We start from the raw sequence: 19,969 nt of genomic DNA on the forward strand, positions 1-19,969 counted from the left end.
TTTTGCCATTTTATATAAGGGATACCATTCTACTATGGCATTGTATTTAATGGTACATGATACCACAGATTTGGGTATCGGGGTGGGTGGGTCCTGGAACCAAACCCCAGCAGATACCAAGGGCCCACTGTATCCCCAACAGGGATGCAATAAAGGTTTGTGACATTGGGATGGCATCATGCGAATCTGAGCCTTCGGTTCCTTTGGCTGAATATCAGGACTGAACAGTAACGTACATGGAAAATACAGAGGTTCAAACCTTGGATGGAAGAGCAGGGAAGAGGGATATATGTTTGAACTTTTCACCTCCCCATGCTTTCTTCCTTACCAATGCTCTTGTCCCATGCTCCCAAACCAACCCAATTGGGGGAAAATTCAAGGAAGAGGATTTCATGTGCTGGGAAGCATCACAGTGTGTGGGACGGGTTAAGCAAAATTTCCTCCTTTTCTTTTACTCTTCCCCACTTGTGCCCTCTTTGTGCCTCCAGTCACATTATGACATAAATATTGATTTCTTATTGGAAGAAGTATTTGCCATAAACATGTAATTCTGTCCTCTGTATGACTTCCTGTGGTGTAGGAAAGGCATTGTTTGCCCTTCAGACTCAAGACAACATTGTAAGTGTCAATTGGCCTTCATTTTGAGCAGATATTCATGGGAGCTGCCTTGCTGTAGCATTTCTTCTATACCTAACAAACTTGGGGCAAACCAGTCAAGGTACCAAATATAAAGTTAAAGAGCAACTAAAAATAAGTAAAGGAGTAATGACTAATTATATAATGAACTAAAATTAGACAAGCCAAAAAGTAACTATCAAGAAAGTGATTAATAATTACATAATCATATACAGAAAGTAACTGACAATGTTTTACAAAACCAGCTTTACTAACAAATATTACTTATAACACCAGTGCTTGACTGAATTGTTATGGTGCTAAATAGATATCCGTGTAAAAAAATTGTCCCCAAAAAAGAATTGTCCCAAAACCTTACACTCTTGTATCCTGGAATAAATACTCGTATATCGAGCTTTAATAGTGGGATAATAAGCAAACCAACTTCACAGACAGGCTGCTATTGTGGCGTTGCACATATTAGTAGTTGACACATTATAGATATAACCTTGAATAAATCGTCAAAACATATGACCTTTGATAGTTTCAATTGGAAGTTGTATGAACTTCCATAAAGAACAGCAACATAAATTAAAAAGCGGTGGAAGTACTGGTAGTATATGACTACCTCCGGAGCTCTGAAGTCATCTTAAAAATATCTTTATCAGTAAAGATAAACAGGTAATTTATTCCAGTTACTTTCCATAATACATTCCAGACATCAAGACTCTAGTGCATATAAAAATAGCAATGTATAAGCATTTATAAGTCTATTTATAAGCACTTATTTAGCACCTTAGCAATTCAGTCAAGTATTTTTTTAAAAAAATACTACTTGTCAGTAAAGCCAGTTTTTGTCATTGTCATTGTTACTTTTTGGTTTGTGTAATTTTTGTTCATTATATAATTAGTAGTTACTCTTTGTTCTTTAGTTACTTTCAGTCACTCTTTTACTTTATATTTGGTATCGTTATTGGATTCTTCTAGACAAGGAATACTCAGAAGTGATTTTGCCAATTCCTCTGAAATAGAGCCTGCAGCAGTTGGTATTTGTTAGTGGTCTCCCGTCCAAGAACTAATGAGGGCTGACCCTGCTTAGTTTCTTTAGGCCTGGAGCACACACAGATTTCAACCAAATGTTGAATTGTGGCATGCTCCTGCTTAGTATCAGTCAGCCATTTCCTCCTCAGCATTTCATTCTGTGCTACGTCTCACCCCATATTTGATTTCTCCCCCTTCTCCCCATAACTAGTCAGTTAGCATTTGTTGCCCACTGAAATGTGCCCCATTTATAGGTTCCCCATCCCTCTTGAAGCTTTTCCCTGAATTATTTTTGTACCTTTATAAATTTTGAATTCTACCCATTCACCCCCAAGGCTTTCTGATACTTGTTGCCATGTGTGAATAGTACCATCTTTGCTGTTATGGCATGATGTGATGGCTGGAGGATTAGACTACAATTCTGGAGACCGGGGTTTGAATCCCTGTTCAGCAATGGAAACCAACTGGGTGACCTTAGAAAAGTTACACTCTCTCAGCCCCAGAGGGAGGCGCTGGCAAACCCCCTTTGAACAAATCTTGCCATGAAAAGCCCAAGATAGGTTCACCATAGGGTCAGCAAAGGTCAGAAATGACTCAAAGGCACACAACAACACAAAAGATCAAAACCTTATTATAACCCACCTGTTCTGGAGAAGTGGTAGCCATCAAAATATACAAAACATTCCAAAATACATTCAAGTGCAGCTAAAATATGCCAACCAAGAAGTGCTTCCGGCAGTATGTTTTGATGACAGACCATTAGTTGTCATTTGTCAGTGTCACTGTAAGAAAAGATCCCCATTTCATTTCATGATGCAGCTAGGGAAATTGGAGGACAGTATCCATAGTGTCACAGGCAATTTTTGCTTGTACATAGGGAGGTCTTTTTGCTCCATATTCTAGCAACAGTATACTGAAAAAGTCCTCCAAGAAAAGCATCCCAGGAAGTACCAGGGCCTGCTGTCAGAAGGATGTGTCATTGCACTTGAAATACCTTTTGCTTTGGAGGTAGGTTAGGGACCTAGACAGGTGGGGATTAATATGAACTATGCATACCAAACCATTCCAAATAATTGTGACTGTCATGATCTATGATAATGACTCTTTTTAAGTGAGAGATGTTCTCAGTACCTTCGTCAGCAGCCATAGACTCTGACATCATCTCCAGTGTTATATAACAGCTGGATTTTCAAAAGATGCTTCTTCTCAGACAGGGAATTCCAGAGGGAACTGCTGGAGTCTGTGATAGTCTGGTTTCACAGTCTGTCTTGACAGGGCGGTTGCTAATTGGGAAATTGAAAGTCTCACCCCAGCAGAGCCTTTTGTAACCCCCTTCTGAGAAGAAAAGATCCTCGTTGCCTGGGCTTTTTTTTTTAATCAGATGGTGAAGAACGTCACATTTTTCTATTCTACTTTATGTGCATTACCTCTAGCATATTAATTGTTATGCAGTAGCAAAATGAAAAGCATTTTGAGAGGCAGGATATGTATTTCTGTGTATCTTGGGTGCGCTTTGAACATTGGTGTATGCATGCACACACAAAAACATGCACACAGACACAGGTTGCAGAATTCCTGTCAATAAAGACTGTCCCAGAGGGCTGGAAAGCTGTCTTTGTCTTTACTGCCCCAATCCTGAGGAATGAATGGGAACCATTTACAAATCTGGTCAGGCCAACAGCCAAAAGGCCACCATCTAGAAAATCTCAGCCCCCTTCTTTCCTAGAATTTCCATCTTTTTTAGAATTCGTCTCTTGGTCCTTTCCTTGTGGAAACATAAGAACGAGTGTATTGGCTATATCTTCTCCAGCTGCTCATATTTTAAACATATGTCATCCAACTAGATATAGGATCTCTCTCTCTCTCTCTCTCTCTCTCTCTCTCTCTCTCTTGCCTGCCCTAGTGTTCTTTTTATCCCCTCTCCAAACGGTCCCTCTCTTTAGGAGGGTCTCTGTAGGAGAAAATGCCTTTTTCATCTCCAATTGATGAAAAATCAATTGTATGTTCAAGTGCCCCTAAATATCAGTCAGCCCCTGAATGTCACAGTGGGAGAAAAGCCATAGTGAGAGAAGACTAGTGCCCTTGCTATGGCCTTTCAGTTGTCTTCCGGTTGGTTACTGTGGGCATCAGAATGCTGTACTAGAGAGGTCATTGTGCAATGAGCTGGCCTCTTCCTGTTCTTACAGAGTATGGTTAAATAAGGGTAACATTAGATGGCATCTTCTAAGGAAGTCAGTGGAGCTCTGTAGCCATTTCACATTTTAGGCAAAAGTTTAAAAGAGTTGCCAAGATGCTGAGCCTATTTTCTGAGTAAGTTTCAGCACCCTAAATAGCTCTTATCATTATTATCTGAAACCCAGAGTGGACTCACCAACCCATTGACAAAGAAGCTACTGTCCACCACTGGTTGCAGCCCATTAGTTTACCTGGAGTGTCATTGAGAACTGGTGCGAAGATTGAGAAAATGGCACCTCATATATGCAGTCCTTCATTATATTGACATCCTTATGAAAGTATCCATGGAGTATGCCAGGACTAAGGGCTTTATGTGGGAGTGTCTGCTGTTCTGTTACTTCTTGCAAATATGGTGTTGAAATTCTAGAGTGGAACAGAGTAAAAGACCTGGGGAGGAAAAATTATTGCACAGGACAGGTTGGGAGAACCATCTAGTTAGGACATTTCTGTATGGTTACAACTCCTTCACTAACTCAGTCTCCAGAGCCTTGTGGATTGAGCATATCTTCTGCTCCTGAAAGCCGAGGGCGCTGCTGGCAGAGGGATGTCCACTACTAATCAGCCTTGTCCATTGAGGTATCCATATCTCTGGGGTCCATGGGACTTTTCCTTTGGTCTGTGTAAATGTTGCTAGATCCTACATTAGGCATGGGAAACATGTCATCTTCCAATGTTGTTGGACTGCCACTCCCATCATGCCTCACCATCAGATATGCTTGCTTGGGCTGATAGGGGTTATAGTTCCTCACCCCTACTCTCAATCTATTCTGCCATCAATATACTGGTGCTCCAAGCTGTTTATCATCATGAGCTGATTATCTCCTAGCTAGGCCAGTGCTTTCTGGTCTGCTTCCCAGGCAGCTCTGTTTTGTTGCCACCATGATTTCCTAAATGTCAGGGAGACACAGTACTTTTCATCTAAGATGGCAACAATCCCACCAAAATCAATAGCGCCCTGTGTATTTTTAGGACTTCAGCTGCAAAGTTGAAGCCATTAAAGCCTGTTACGGTACACTATTTTTAGATCTGTCACTTTTGTATTTGCTGTGTTTGGTTCTATATTTTGCTACAGTGGGTTATTGTGGGAGGTAGGCTTTTTGGAAAAAAGCTATTTTATTTCCCCCAATCAAAAGCCATTGTCCAAAACTGAATCAACCATAATAACAATCGGAGTAGCGCTGCAGTCTTTGAATCTGTTTAAGCAGTACATTAATCCACAACCGCTTTAATTAATTGGTGGGGTCACTTGAATACATAAACCTTTCAATGAAACACATATCTGCTTATTTTAGAGTTTGCTTTGATTCTACTGTGTTTTAAAAAAAGAAAACTGGAATTGTATTTTGACAAAGCATAATAGCTTTGGGTTATTCCATAATTCAAAAGGGCACCTATCTTTTGTGCTTCAGGTGTATTCATTATTTAATTAATTGTGTTTAAAACGCCGAAATATAAAAATGAATATCAAAGAGGTTGCAACATCAGTGTGCATGGAAAGTAATATAACTTAAATAGGAGGCAGGACTCTGTCTCAAATTGCTTGTAAATGCTTCCGGTTTATTTCTACATTAATTTTATATCATTATTACTGTAAAATTAGTAGAAACACGTGTCTTCCTAATTGAATAATAGTACAGAGAGGTATCTGGCAGACATGATACAGAGGGCTCTTCTAAGGTACTTTGCCATCTGCATGTTTGCCATCTGAATCAATGATTGATAATAAATTCAGCCTGAGCAAACCCCATTGATTCAATGGACCTATAAGAGTTGGGATTAGCAATAAGATTTGTCTTAACAATATGTAGAGATAAGAACATAGCAAAGCTAGAAAAAACATGCAGAGTTTCTTTTCTGTGTAGTGTTTTTTCCTACTGAGTTGACGATTTAAATATACAGAGAATGCTACTCTGGTCCACTTGGCCCTCCGTATCCATAGATTCCTTATCCATAGATTCCTTATCTACAGATTCAAGCATCCATGGTTTGAAAATATTTTTTTTAAAAACATTAATTCTGAAAAGGAGAACTTGATTTCACCATTTTATAAGGGACAGCATTTTATATAAGGGACGCCATTTTATTATCCATTGGATTTTATTGGGCTTGAATATTCATGGATTTTGATATCCACAGGGAGTCCTGGAACCAAACCCGAGCATATACCAAGGGCACACTACAGAAGCCCGAGAAGCTTAGTCTTATTCATGCATGATTTTTACAAGTATACTGAACATGTAAAAGAAGTCACACAGAGTAGTTTTTGCCTCCAACATCATAATTTACAGCACTTTATAAATAAAGGTTAATAATAATAATAATAATAATAATAATATAATATGAGACTGCTTAGCCTCTCCTTCTGGTAGTCTTGCGTCCATCTGTCTTTGTAGACATGTTTGTGTGTCTTAACTGGAATAGCTTTCCAACTTCCAGGTAAATGGAGCATGCTGAGTGTGTTAGAGGTCCAAAGTGCCCAACCCCACTCTGAAAATAATGGAATAATCCCCAAAGGTCCATTACAGGGCAGATGATGATTTGTCTCGGTAAGATGGATAGGACTTCTCCTGTCTTTAGTTCCTCATCTTAAAAACAACAACACACAAATATTATTAACAGAGACTCCATTCCAGTAGGGACCTATGTCTATATCTCACTCCAGAGTTCTATTTTACTGAATGGCAGTTGCCAAGACCTGTCTCTAAATTATTTAAACTGAATACTGTAAGTTGAAATGATAATGGCAGTTTAATTATGAATTGATGCTTTGTGAATGCATCTTTATTACAGACAATCTATACATGTAACTGGGGCTGCTGATACACTGCAGAAATAAAGCAGTTTGACACCACTTTAACTTCCATGGCTCAATGATATGGAATCCTGGGATTTGTAGTTTGGTAGGGCACCAGAGTTCTCTGACAGGGAAGGCTAAATCTCTCCGAAAACCACAAATCCCAGAATTCTATAGCATTGAGCCATGGCAGTTAAAGTGGTGTCAAACTGCCACATTTTTGTGGTGTGGCAGAACTGCATACTACAACATTTTCTACAGCTTTGCACCCAGTAGATAAGAGATGTGTATCTGAACTGACCCTAGTTGGGGTGGGGAGATTCTCTCAATATATAGAAAAGTAGCACGGGGTGAAACTTTATGTAGTGGCCTTCAGAGCTGCAAGTGCTCACTTTTCCATGTGCGTGTGTGTAGCCTTGCCTTTGACAGCATTAATATATGTGAACATCAGCTGCAATTTAAAGGTTTAAAGTAGTATAGTTCGAGAAAAGCATGACTCTGCAGTTGACTAGAAGACTGTGTAGACTATCCGTAATTCATATATTTGCTCGGGATGGGAAACTCAGCTTTGGTTTTGCTAAATTTCACATTTTCCCATCTGCAAGTTCAGTTCACCTCATTTTACATGAATTTGGAAAGGTGAGTACATTCACCCCAAAACTGCATAAAGATGCATATGCATGTGTGTGTGTCTTTTTCATAATATGCACACATTTTTATATACTTTTTCAATTGTGCATACTTTTTACAAATATGTTCTCCAACCCATTTTTGTGGCAGATACATTTTATTGCACATTATCCTTACTATGTGCATTTTTTGCCCACTTTTAGTGGTGAGACAGAGCACAAAAACTGTAAAAAACGAATGTTTTGGTATGCAAGAGTGCTGTGGTTAGTTTATCGGTTCAGGAGGTCCAAATTTGCTAACTCTGGACACAAATATAGATGCAACCAGTTTCTCCTACATCACTAATATACATCGCTAAACTAGAAGGCTTCCTTAGATATGACATCCAGCCACAACCTCCTGGAGCACATCAGCACAAGTAATATTTACATTTCTTAATCATGACCACACAAGAATAAACACATGAAATCCCACTGTTTTTAACTGTGCTGATTTCTCTGAAAGATGAGGATCATTTCATTTCTGTCATTGTCACTTGTGGAGGATCAAACAGGTCGTATAGTTATATCTTGTTGCTCTTGTCGTTGTGTGCCTTCAAGTAATTTCTAATTTATGGGAAACCTATCATGGGATTTTCTTTGCAAGGTTTGTCCAGAGGAGGTTTGCCATTGCCTTCCCCTGAGGCTGAGAGCATGTGGTTATCCCAAGGCTATCCAGTGTGTTTCATACTCGAGCAAGGAATCATACCCTAGTCTCCAGAGTTGTAGGGGAACACTCATACCACCAAATTTCACTGCATATCAGAGGGTAGGAGTGAACAGAAAAAGAATGTTGCATGGTGAGAATAGGAAAGTATAGCTGTTTAACACTGCGTAGGTCATATTTGCTTAATCTCTTAGTTAACACATTCAGATTGGCTAAGCAACTTGTGAATGAGAAACTTAGGAGTTATTTATACAACTGAATGATATTGCAAATACTGTTTCTTAATTCTTTGAGGGAAAGGCTTTCTCTCAGTCCTGCCACCATCCTAGGCTCGCTTGGTGAGGACATGGGAGAGAGGCTTCTTGGCGGCTGCTCCCACCCTTTGGAACTCCCTTTCACCAAAGGCAAGGCTGCCCCCTTCCTTGCTTTCCTTTTGCCGCCAGGGAAGAACATTTCTCTTCAAGCAGGCTTTTAATATGAAACTGCATCCAATGAGGCTTCTTTATTGGGGTGTTTGATTTTGTTAGTTTGTTTAACTTAGTATGCTTGTAATGATTTTATATTTTTAACTTGTATTAATGAGATGTTTTTAATTCTGTTTTTAAAATTGTACAGTTTTCTTCATTATCTTTTGTGAGCCGCCTTGGGTCTAGTCTAGGAAAAAGATGGCATATAAAATAGATAGATAGATAGGTAAGTAGGTAGGTAGATAGAGAGAGAGAGAGAGAGAGAGAGATACCTCAGTCACCATGTACTAAAGTTACTGGGCCTATAGGAATTGACTTGTTAGCAATTACATTTCTGCTAAGGTCATCTGAACGCTAGTTGCATGCCATTGTGGCTCCGTAAGTCATTTCTCATAAGTCTTGGTTTCCAGAACTTTGATAATCTTGGGAACTCATCTCTGAACATGTCCGAGCTTGTTGATATCCTTTTTGAACTGTGATGCCTAGAAATGGACACAATATTTCAGGGGAGGTCTAACCAAAACAGAATAGAGTGGGACTACTACTTCCCTTGAGCTGGTTTTGATGCAGTCCAGAATATTTTAGCCACTGCATCACAATGTTGACTCGTGTTTAGCCTGTGGTCTACTAAGACCCTTAGATCCCTTTCAAGTCAGTTGTTACCCACCCTATATTTGTGCATTTCATTCTTCCCACCTAGGTGTAGTACCTAGACGTAGATGTAGAGGTTTTGAGAACCTCTACCCACCAGTAAATGGTGTGCCATATAACCATTATAAATATTGGCCAGAATCCTACGGCATTTATGAATGCATAACTTAAAGTGAAACATTTGTGACTGTTACGTATTCATGATCTCTATATAGCCCTTAACTCAGGTGCTATGTAGGGACCATGAAGGGGATGAACCCAGGCATGCTATGTAGGGACGTGATTTCTTTGCGATAACACCTGGCTTCCTTCCGAATTAGGACTGAATTCAGGAAAGGTAAGCCAGGGTTTTCCTTGTACCCTGTTGTCTTCCTTGTGCCCCATTTGGAAGCTGAATGGACCTCCTTCGTTCATTCCAGTTGCTGGCTCTTAAGATGCGCTGGGGGACATTTATGTAGTTTTACAGCAAGTCTACACAGTCTTATTTAATACAAAGTATTTATAGATCTGTAACTCTGGGCTACAAATCCATAACTGCAATACTGAATGCTATCCATATAAAATAGTGAACAGCGGGAGAAAAAAAGAAAGCAAATAAAAGGAAAAATTAACATGAACAAAGCCAGATGCTCTGTGTCTTCATACTGACAGCAGCAGCATTGTGAAAACCCTATCTGTTTGTTGGAAGCCTTATCCTTCATGACAATATGCATCAAGCACAACTGTCATTGTGTTGGGGTGGGGCTTTCTTCAGCAAGTACACACAAGGTGGATAAGACACATGCACTTTAAAAAACTTTTTTAAAATGTGGCATATGTCTTAAAGGCATGACCAAACAAGGTTGCTAGACATATTTATGCAAGTTATTAAAAAGATGTATGAGGTTTCCACACTTTCTTGGTGTTGGGTTCAACTACTGTGTTAGAAGTGTAACATGCAGCTGGCCTATAGTTTCCTTTTTACCCATAGAATCTGATCAAATGAGACTCAAGGTGGATTAAACCTTTCTCCCATTTCCTTTCCCCCCATTAAATTTGCTCCTCCTCTGAAGAGGGGAGCACCTTACAGAAGAAAACACCAGTGTTCAGTTTGTTAGCTGGGCTTCTCAGGTAAGCAAGATGGTTGTTGTTACTGGAAATTTTGTTACATGGAATTATTTCTTAATTAAATGATTGCATTAATTAACTGTATTTAATGGAAAATAGAAATATATACACAAAAAAGAAATGCCAATTTTCTATGTCTTCTCTGGACCATGTACTGAGATTCTTAAATCTGTACTTGTTTCCCCCATGTCTTTTAGTCTTTTGAAAGAGTTTTGGTTGAAAACAAACTACATGGCCTTTCACCAGCCCTTTCGGAAGCCATCCAGAGCATCTCTCGCTGGGAACTGGTCCAGGCTGCCTTACCACATGTACTTCATTGCACAGCCACTTTGCTTTCAAATCGGAATAAGTTAGGTCAGTGTGCATGGGAGATTTTACTATTAAGAACAACAGTTGCTAAGACCTTTTGCTATCAGTATTGTCAGACGCTATGCTATCAGTGTTATCCAAAGCTTGGAAAGTTATGTTTTTAGACTGTAATTCTCAAGTCCTTCCAACCAGTATTTTCCCAAGCTGTCAGTTTTTCCAAGCACTCGTATTATCAAGTGGTGACCAATACAGTTTAAAATTGTGGTTCTCTAGGGTCTCATTCACAGTCTATAATTATACTAGGATGATTCCACTTTAACTGCTAGGGTTCACTTCTACAGGATTTGGAGTTTAGGGAGGAGCATTCAGAATTCTCAGTCTTGTGCCTCTCCAAACTACAAACCCCAGGATTCCATAGGGTATTGCCATGGCAGTTAAAATCACTGTAATTGTGTAGTCTGAATGGGCCTTGGGTGAAAGGTGTGAGTAATTGCTAGAGAAGTTGAAGGCTTTCATGGCCAGCATCCATAGTTTTTTGTGGGTTTTCCAGGCTATGTGGCCATGTTCTAGATGAGTTTTCCCTGATGTTTCACCAGCATCTGTGGTTGGCATCTTCAGAGAATGCTGGCATGGAAGAGGGTTGGGTGTATGTATGTGTACACACACACACACACACACACACACACACACACAGACTGTGAGACCCTGGGTAGGGAGGGATGATAATCTGTGTATTGTTCTGTTGTTGATGACTAGGCCACAGGGTGTAAGGAGTTCCTGAAGAGAACAATACACAGATTATCACCCCTCCCTACACACACATACACACACACTCAAACACAAAACTCTCTTCCATGCCAGCATTCTCTGAAGATGCTAGCCACAGATGCTGGCAAAATGTCAGGAATAAACTCTTCTAGAACACGGCCACATAGCCCAAAAAACTCACAAAAAACTATAGTTAATAATAATAATAATAATAATAATAATAATAGGATTTATTTATATACCGCCCAATCACTGGGAATCCGAGCTAGAGAATTTGTGAGATCTTCCCTATTCCTATTCTGCTCATCTTGTTCTTTCTGGACCAGAAGACACAGTGTACACCCTTTCCCTGTCACTGATGCACTTTTCAGCTTCGTGGGCTCTATTCAGGAGCTACATAGAACTAAGATCAGTGTCCCCTTTAGAAGCTGCTTCAAGATGGGAGGCTCATGGTGGGTTGCTGTAAAAAGGAATGATATCTTCTTTTTTGCCTAGTATCTCTCAACTTAATTACCCCAAGTAGTTTTGCTTTTTCATCAAGGAATTACAAATTGCAAACATTTAACACAATCTGCACCCCAAAAGATAACTTTAGCAACATTCCATGCAATGTCTTTATAATGGATTGATTGCCATTATTGTATCATAACCTTTTCTGATGAACCTCACCACATACTGATGTCTATTTCTGATTCAGATGGCTGATGGGATGGAATTTGGATAGCTGTTTCGAACAGCAAACAGTCATATGACAACTGTTTTTATTACACTTAAAAGATGGTTATCGTTCCCATTAGCTCCACCAAAAGAAACTTAGTGGGAACATACTTTTGAAAAATTGGCTTTAATCTAACTCTGAGGGTTTTTTTTTTTTCAAATTTAGTTTTCAAATGTATAAAGTAGCACAAGACTACTACGATTGCTATTTCATTTTTCTTTACCATCAAGCACATAGAGAAGTTAATAGAAAATGGTTAGGGTTACTTAACCATTCGCTCAAAAGACATATTCACTTTTATATACATTAGATGGGAGAGTTCAACTGTGACATTTTTGTTACATTGCTATTTAAATGTAAGTTGAATTCCTGTGCTAAAATCCTTACCAAACTGAAGCTTAAAATGCCATGGATAATTCTGTTCCCACCTCCGCTCTATCCCTGTTTGGATCTTGGGAATAAGGAAACAATTTCATGGATTTCTAATTCACCCCACCAAAACCACTTCCTTTTGCCTTCTCTTTCTCTCTGATTTATGATCTCATCTCCTTAATTTCCCCTGCTTTTTTTCAATACACTGGGATCATAGATCTTGTCTGAACCTTGTAATTTCCCATCCCTAGCAAGAACACTGACATTAGTAGGGTACGAGTCATAGTATTCATGCTATCACCCGCAAATCCCAAATCCTGTAGCTTGCATCCATTGCTCCATGTCCTGTTCTCTGGAGCAGCAGAAAACAAGCTTGCTTCCTCCTCAATATGACATCCCTTCAAATATTTAAACAGGGCTGTCATATCACCTCTTAATCTTTTTTTCTCCAGGCTAAACATACCCAGCTCCCTAAGTCGTTCCTCATAGGGCATGGCTTCCAGACCCTATGAGGAATGACATAGAGCGCTGGGATGTTTAATTAATAATTTAATTCTGGAATTCAGTTAATGCTGCAATTGCAACTTCAGTCAATCAATTTAGTTAAAAATGAATTTAATTAGATTGCTCCCTTACATAGAACATGCCCAATTTATCTGATACACTAATGGATTTTAACTACTTTGTACCTATTCTTGATCAAGCAGCTAGTGCTGCATTAAATATATAATAATTAACCTGTCAAAGAAAAAATCCTTTCAGACTATGGGTTTTCACTTGCACTTACAAGCATCTGTAGTGCATTCCAGAAGTTAGATCATTGGTAAAGTACTTGATATCTGTAATATCCATACTTGTTCCCTTAATCCATAATAAAAGTAAAATGTTGTTATGACATAAAGGTTAAGACTTTTTATAGGTCCAGCATGTATATTTTTCAAAACTCTTCAAAACATAAGACTTATAAACTAGAGAAAGGAATTTTGGCATTTTCAAACAAACCCTGTGTTATCAATTAAGCAGACTTGGAAAACAGGACTGTTCATGAAATTATCAGGCCAAATGTGGACCATTAACCCTATACTGTGGCCTGCCACTGGTTGATACTTTGAAATTGGGAAGAAAATATTATAGATCCATTAAGCACTTCACTGGTGACTTGACATGCCTTTAGCTTAAGCTAAACTGTATGCTCAAGGACCCATAAGGTTTTGCTGTATTTTTCCACCTAGGTCATCAGGACAAACTTGGAGTTGCAGAAACAAAACTCCTTCACACACTCCACTGGATGCTGTTGGAAGCTCCTCAAGACTGCAGTAATGACCGCTTTGGAGGAGGAGGAGACAGAGGATCCAGCTGGAGGGGAAGCAGCACTGCTTTCATACACCAGATTGAAAACCAGGCATCTCCAGGGCATTCAAGACGAGACAGCATTAATGACGAAGAAGAGAATAACAGAAGGAAGTTTTTTCAGAATTCCATGGCCACTGTAGAGCTCTTTGTGTTCTTGTTTGCTCCTCTGGTTCATAGGATTAAAGTAAGTGCTTAAAGTGAAGTGTGCAAGAGAAGAGGCTAAGCACAAAAGGGTAGGGTTTGATACAGGTTTTCCTTTGACAGTTCTTCTGAATTCCTATTTAGTTCTGAGGTATAGCAGATAGCATGCAGGATATGTAGATTATTTGCCATTCTCATTGTATTTATCGGGTATAAGTGTATGTGTGTTGGTGGACTGGAGTCTAGTTTGAGATTGAAAATAGATTAAAAGTTTGATGCTACGGTTTCCTCCTCTGTTTTTGAAACTGTTTGAGCTTCTTTAACAGTTGCCTCACAGACAGAATCTAAACAGTAAAGCTGTTACCAGGACTACTTTTTTTTCCCTACCTGTTGTGCAACTGTTAAATGCACAAAACACTTTTAGAAAGAAAATGTGTAACCCTATTTGGTGTGTTGTCTTAGGGTTGCGCCACAAGGATGATCCTAGGCCCTGAGATTTCAGGAACAAAGCCAAAGATCTAGTGAGGACCCCGTGTGGTTTCATGAGTTGGGTGGAATGGTAATATCATTAAGCAGGGTATCTTAAGCATCAGAGTATGCCACTGAAATAATAATTTAAAAACCCCGAAACCTATAAAATGTGGCACACACACACGCATGCTTTTCAAGACAGCACTCTGATCCTGAATATTCTTCCCTTTGCCTTGAGGATCAGAAAAGAAAGGCCAGGCACTGAAATTTAGGACTAAGCCTGGAGATCTGGGAACCTTATGTGGTCATATTTCTGCACGTGTTGCAACTTGACATACTTTAAATTCATTCCAAATTTACTCTCTCTTTCCCCCCCCCCTTATCTAGTGGCCATTGAGATACATAATCCATCCCTAACTCTAGCTTCTCCCTTCACACATGGTCCTGGCCTGCTCCAATTCCCTTCAAGTTCACACAGAAAAAGACTTGCAAATTCAGTCCAGATCTACAACCAAGCATGATGAAGGATTATAATCAGGGGGCCTTGCTTCTATTTGCAATGTTCCCCACCCTCTCTCAGGGGTCATTCACATGTTTTTGTTTTTTTAGCACAGCTACATGAATAATCTCACTCACACATTCCAGGTTTGTTGTTCACACTATGGAACCGCATCTGCGTGCATCTCTGTAAGTTCAGTTGCTCGCACATGTCAGCACTCAAATAAAGATGGAGTCGATGATGCAAATGTATTTGAAGCACGTTTAAGGCATGCAGAGTTTTATCCTTGTTTATCTTTGGTCTATTTGCATCGGTTATTCACCCAGCCAAGAATCCAAATCTTTTAGGAAAAACTCAAGGGAAAATCCAACATCGATTATCCTGGGTTAAGTGGGGTTTTTGGCAGCCCTCCCAAAAAACTCAATTGGATGCATTCAAAATGCATGTGAACAACAAAGATTCAACCCAGATTCTACCTGGATTATTTTCACCATTTAAATAACCTTACAGGCATACTTTCTATTTTATTTCCTCATGAAGTCACGGTTTGTTATGACATCTGACCTGGGAAACAATGGGTAGTGCCTGCCCTCCAAATTGGGAACCCACTTCTGACACATTTTCTGTTTCTAGTTTGAAGAGCAAGTACTGACTATAGTTAGTTTCCAACACAATAGCAAGCAGCTGATAGTAGCAAAAGAGAATTGAAAGGGATGTTGTGTGGAAATAGAAGAAGGAAATGGAAAAGAGAGTCTACAGACATATGATCTGGAGGTTCCTCTGAATTAAGCAGCAGTCTTCACATGGATATTCGGGCACACTAGGCCGGGAACTTTCCAAACATCCATACATGGACATTATATGAAATAAACACATGCAAAAACAATTAATTTATCACAGTATAGGTATGGAATGCTTTTGACAGGCGTGAGTGGTGATGGTGGTAGTAGTGCTAGAACAGGTACACTTTTTGAGATGCTTTCCTTGTTGTCAGGCATGGACATTTGAGGTGAATGGTATCATTTGAATGAAGAGATTTGGTGAGGGAAATGTTTTGGTCTATGCAACAACTCTTGGTTAACAAATCTCTTCATTTAAAATAAAACGATTATTTTTCACCATATATCTTCATATGAATGATACTTTAGCTCTCAAATGTCCATTAACTACACCTTTCTATACTGTGCTGGTAAGACTATATTAGGTCTGCTAAAACCACATAATATATTAAGTCCTCTGTTCTATCACTGCCCCAGGCAGCCCTCAAAGCAGCTGGAGTGAGTGGGAGGAATGATTTAAAGTACATCTTTTATCTTCTCTGACCTGGGAGACCTAAACAGTGTCAGAATACCTAAGGATATGGCTGAGAAGGTGGCTGTCATTGCTAACATTTAAAATGAAACACTGTACTTTACAGTAGCATCTGTAGTCCTTGGTTAGTGTAATCTGAAATTGATTGGCTTGAATCCTCTATAGCAGATAGGACAATGCAAACTAGAATTCTGCAATTATGACTCTTACATATTAAAGATCTCTACATAGCCCCTAGTCTAGGGCCTGTGTAGGAACCACTGAAGTCCCCCAGTCAACACTCATTGGAAAGCAGCCACTGTGTCAATTAGAAAGTAGCTGGTTGATAGTATGTGTCTGCCCTCCTCCCCGCCACCATGCAAACAGTTTCTGGCATGAGGAGAAATTTCAAGGAGCTCCTGTTTCTGCCTGTCACACTGTATAGATTACTCATAGGAAGGGATGGAAATGGCAGCCAGCTGCTTTCCAAGCAACAAACAGATCTCCATCAATCGCAGTGGCTGCTGCCCAGTAAATGGGGATTGGGGGAGTCAGGCTGGGATTCACTGCATAGCATATTAACCACAGTGCTAACATATCCACAAATCCCATGTAGGATTCCAGCCAATATCTTTAATTTTACGGGCAAATTATTTTTTAATAAGATTAGATTACGCCATTAGACTGCTTTTCTTCTGAGATGTAACCATAACTATGACAGTTCTTGATTACTGTGAATGAGTGCCTGCACCCTTTAATGACAGAAGTTTAATGGTCCTTACATTGGCAAGAGAAGTCTTTTCCCCCGTAGCTAGAAAACATCAAGCCATCAGAAAGTGATACATCAGACAATGTCACCTTTTGGATGCTGACATCTTTCAGCACAGGGGAGGAGCAGAGAAACATTTGGAACCAGTTTGAAATCAGGGTGCTGCCTTTGAGGGAGGAAGACTGAACAAGTTGGGAATGGATGTAGCTCAGCAGAAGAGACCATGATGTTTTGCATGCAAAATGTCATAGCTTCAGTCCATACTGTTTATCAAAGAAGTTTTATGGATACCATAAATGCTTGGTTTTGAAGGAATTAAAGCCCTGGAATTCTCATTAGTCAGAGAAGTGGGGAATGGATAACAATAATATTTTGTTTATTATTGTTAACCATTCTTCTGTGTCAGGAGAGGAGAATCTCTGTCTATTAACACTAGTCCAGTCACTTGTGTCCCCAATTAGTCCCAAGGAGGTTTCATGGTCAGGGTGATCAGATATCATTACCACAAAGCAGGACAAGGCACTGAAAAATGTAGGACATTACAAAATTAAAGCTAAAGACGCTAACATAAATGTAAATGTTATGCTCAAAATGGAGGACATTTTGGTATTTCTCCTGGACAGAAGGTTGAAATGTAGGATACATCCTGGAAAAGGAGGATGTCTGGTCATTCAGTCCATGGTCTCCAAAGCCCCACTGTCACTGCCATTGCAAGGGTTACAACTAAACCCAGAGGGAATCGATACTCTGAAGTGGTAGGTAGCATTGTTTTCCCAACTGATCAAAAATTCAGAGTGCTTTGTTTCTGCGAGAGCTGGCTCTGCCACACCACTAGGAAACAGACATGATGAATCAGCCTTTGGAATGAAGATTTCTGGGCTGGAAAAAAGAGAGAGAGAAACAATACTCTTCTCCATTAGCTTATTTTGGCAAATCCAGATATCTCCTTGTGTCTTTTTAGGAATCTGATCTGACTTTCCGTCTAGCCAGTGGCCTTGTTATTTGGCAACCAATGTGGGAGCATAGGCAACCTGAAGTGACTGCCTTTACTGCACTGGTTAAGCCCATCAGAAATATAATTACAGGTGCGTGATTGTGTTATATATGTACAAGTATTAACAAATGGAAATATTTTCCTTCCACATAGGAATTGCAATTTGAGTGCCTTGTCTTGGATCAAGGTCCATCTAGGTTTTCAGAGCTTTGTTCTATGTAATATGAAGGCTAACCTGATGGGTTTTCATTCAGGTTCAAGTCTTCATTTCAGAACTGTTACTTTCTCAAGCTCAATTAAATAGAGGCTTTATGGTTGTTTGTTTCCTTTAAAAATGTGTATACAACTATCTAGTCCGAAAGCAATTGCAAAAGTGTATTTAAAAAACTTTTCCATTTGCCAGCAAAGAGAAGTTCTCCAATCAAAAACCAGACTCAGACTTGTGAATCTCCTAATCTGGATGCTGGCCGCTCAGAGGTAATAACTGAGGCTGTGCAGTCGCACTGTGAATAGTAGTGGTGGTGGTGAGTTGAGTGATCTGGGTTGTGGAGGATTTTATTTAGCACCCTTTTACATTCTACAATTATAGCACAAATATTTTAATTTAATTTGGCTGCATCCTATGGGATTCTGGGACCAGAATCCAAATTTCCCTTCCCCAACTGCCAATTCCAGGATTCCATAGGAGGCAGCCATGGCAATTGAAATGGGATCATAGCATTATAACTGTGTAGTGTGAAAAGACCACTAGTTGCTTTCAGAAGGGTGGCTCCTGGTATTATTAACCAAAAGGGATTTCTGTCTTTCCTTCCTTAACTGATCCTTCTGTGGTAAAGGGGGGTGGGGTGGAAGAAGTGGTGAGACAACAGAAATGTGATACAAATGAAAGATGACCTGGACCTCTCATAAAAGTCAGTGAACAAAATAGAGAAATTGCCCAATAAATGCCTCACTCTGAAGCACCCTAATAAGACAACTGGATCCTTTTGCTTCAGAAACATTGGCATGTTTATTTTTATTCACAGCAACCATAGTCCCTTTGAGAACTTGGACCAATTGACTTTGCAGAACGTTCTACCTGTATAATATAATTATACGTAGAATTTGAAACAATAAAAGATAAAGGCACCCATATCAGTTTATTCCCCCCACGAGCAAAGACTAGCTGTCATAAGACTGCATTAAAAAAAAGTGGGGTGGATAGAAAGCAAGTGAGGAATCTGCCAGTTGATCTCTGGGAGATTTGCAGAAGGTCAATTCATGTCTTCAACTCACTTATTATTATTATTATTATTATTATTATTATTATTATTATTATTATTATTAAAAGAAATGTATAGGTCTAAATGAGTTCCAAAAAGGGGGCGTGATGAGAACAGGATGGGATTAAGAATGGATCTTGCCACACAGAGGAACGTCACTGCTGCCCCCAGACATTCCCATCACATTCTACATCCATCCCAGAGGGGACGATTTTTGAGAACTGTTCAAAAGCGTTCTGTTCAAAAGCTGCGGCATTACTCTGTGCAGTAAGATCCGTTCTTAACCCCATCCTGTTCTCATCAGGCCCCATTTTTGAAACACGACGGGCCCGTTCTAGGGCCCGTGCGATAAAGTTCTATGTGTGTTTACCTGGATCTAACACTGGCTTATTTCAGCTTTGCAGGTGACTATATGTTAAGAAGATTCCAACATTTTTCTTATTGCAGGAGTGTGGGTCATGTGAAGGCTCACTTCTTCCAGCTAACAGGAGCAATAGTGTTGATTGCTTCTTGGACAGAAAGATGGACTATACATTTTAACTGCTTTTGTTTCTGCATGTGGGCAATTTATGTATTTCTTCAGGGACTGCAGGTAGTCTGTGAAACAGCCCAGCCAGACGCCATGCCTCCAAGACCTACTTTTTCAGGCTGTCACCGTGGAAATTCCATTGAAGGAAGTGTATCATCCCAAGCATCCCAGGAGAAAGGACCACCATATCCTAGGTACCAATCCATCTTCCATAAGGCAGGTGTCCTTCAGAGCTCTTTCTCTCACCTT

The 19,969-nt window shown here is 39.7% G+C and overlaps 1 protein-coding gene across 12 annotated transcripts in view; it reads left to right on the forward strand.

The window, feature by feature from the left end:
• UNC80 (unc-80 homolog, NALCN channel complex subunit) overlaps positions 1 to 19,969 on the forward strand; it is a 158,805-nt gene that overhangs the window by 5,766 nt on the left and 133,070 nt on the right. For all 12 annotated transcript variants that reach the window (XM_042437336.1, XM_042437378.1, XM_042437344.1 and 9 more), the window contains exons 3-7: positions 10,443 to 10,599; positions 13,645 to 13,949; positions 17,897 to 18,020; positions 18,333 to 18,406; positions 19,775 to 19,914. In XM_042437336.1, the coding sequence (XP_042293270.1) occupies positions 10,443 to 10,599; positions 13,645 to 13,949; positions 17,897 to 18,020; positions 18,333 to 18,406; positions 19,775 to 19,914 (800 nt within the window). The remainder of the gene's footprint in view (positions 1 to 10,442; positions 10,600 to 13,644; positions 13,950 to 17,896; positions 18,021 to 18,332; positions 18,407 to 19,774; positions 19,915 to 19,969) is intronic.

This window comes from Sceloporus undulatus, chromosome 1 (assembly GCF_019175285.1).
Source record: "Sceloporus undulatus isolate JIND9_A2432 ecotype Alabama chromosome 1, SceUnd_v1.1, whole genome shotgun sequence".
Taxonomy (NCBI): Eukaryota; Metazoa; Chordata; class Lepidosauria; order Squamata; family Phrynosomatidae; genus Sceloporus; species Sceloporus undulatus.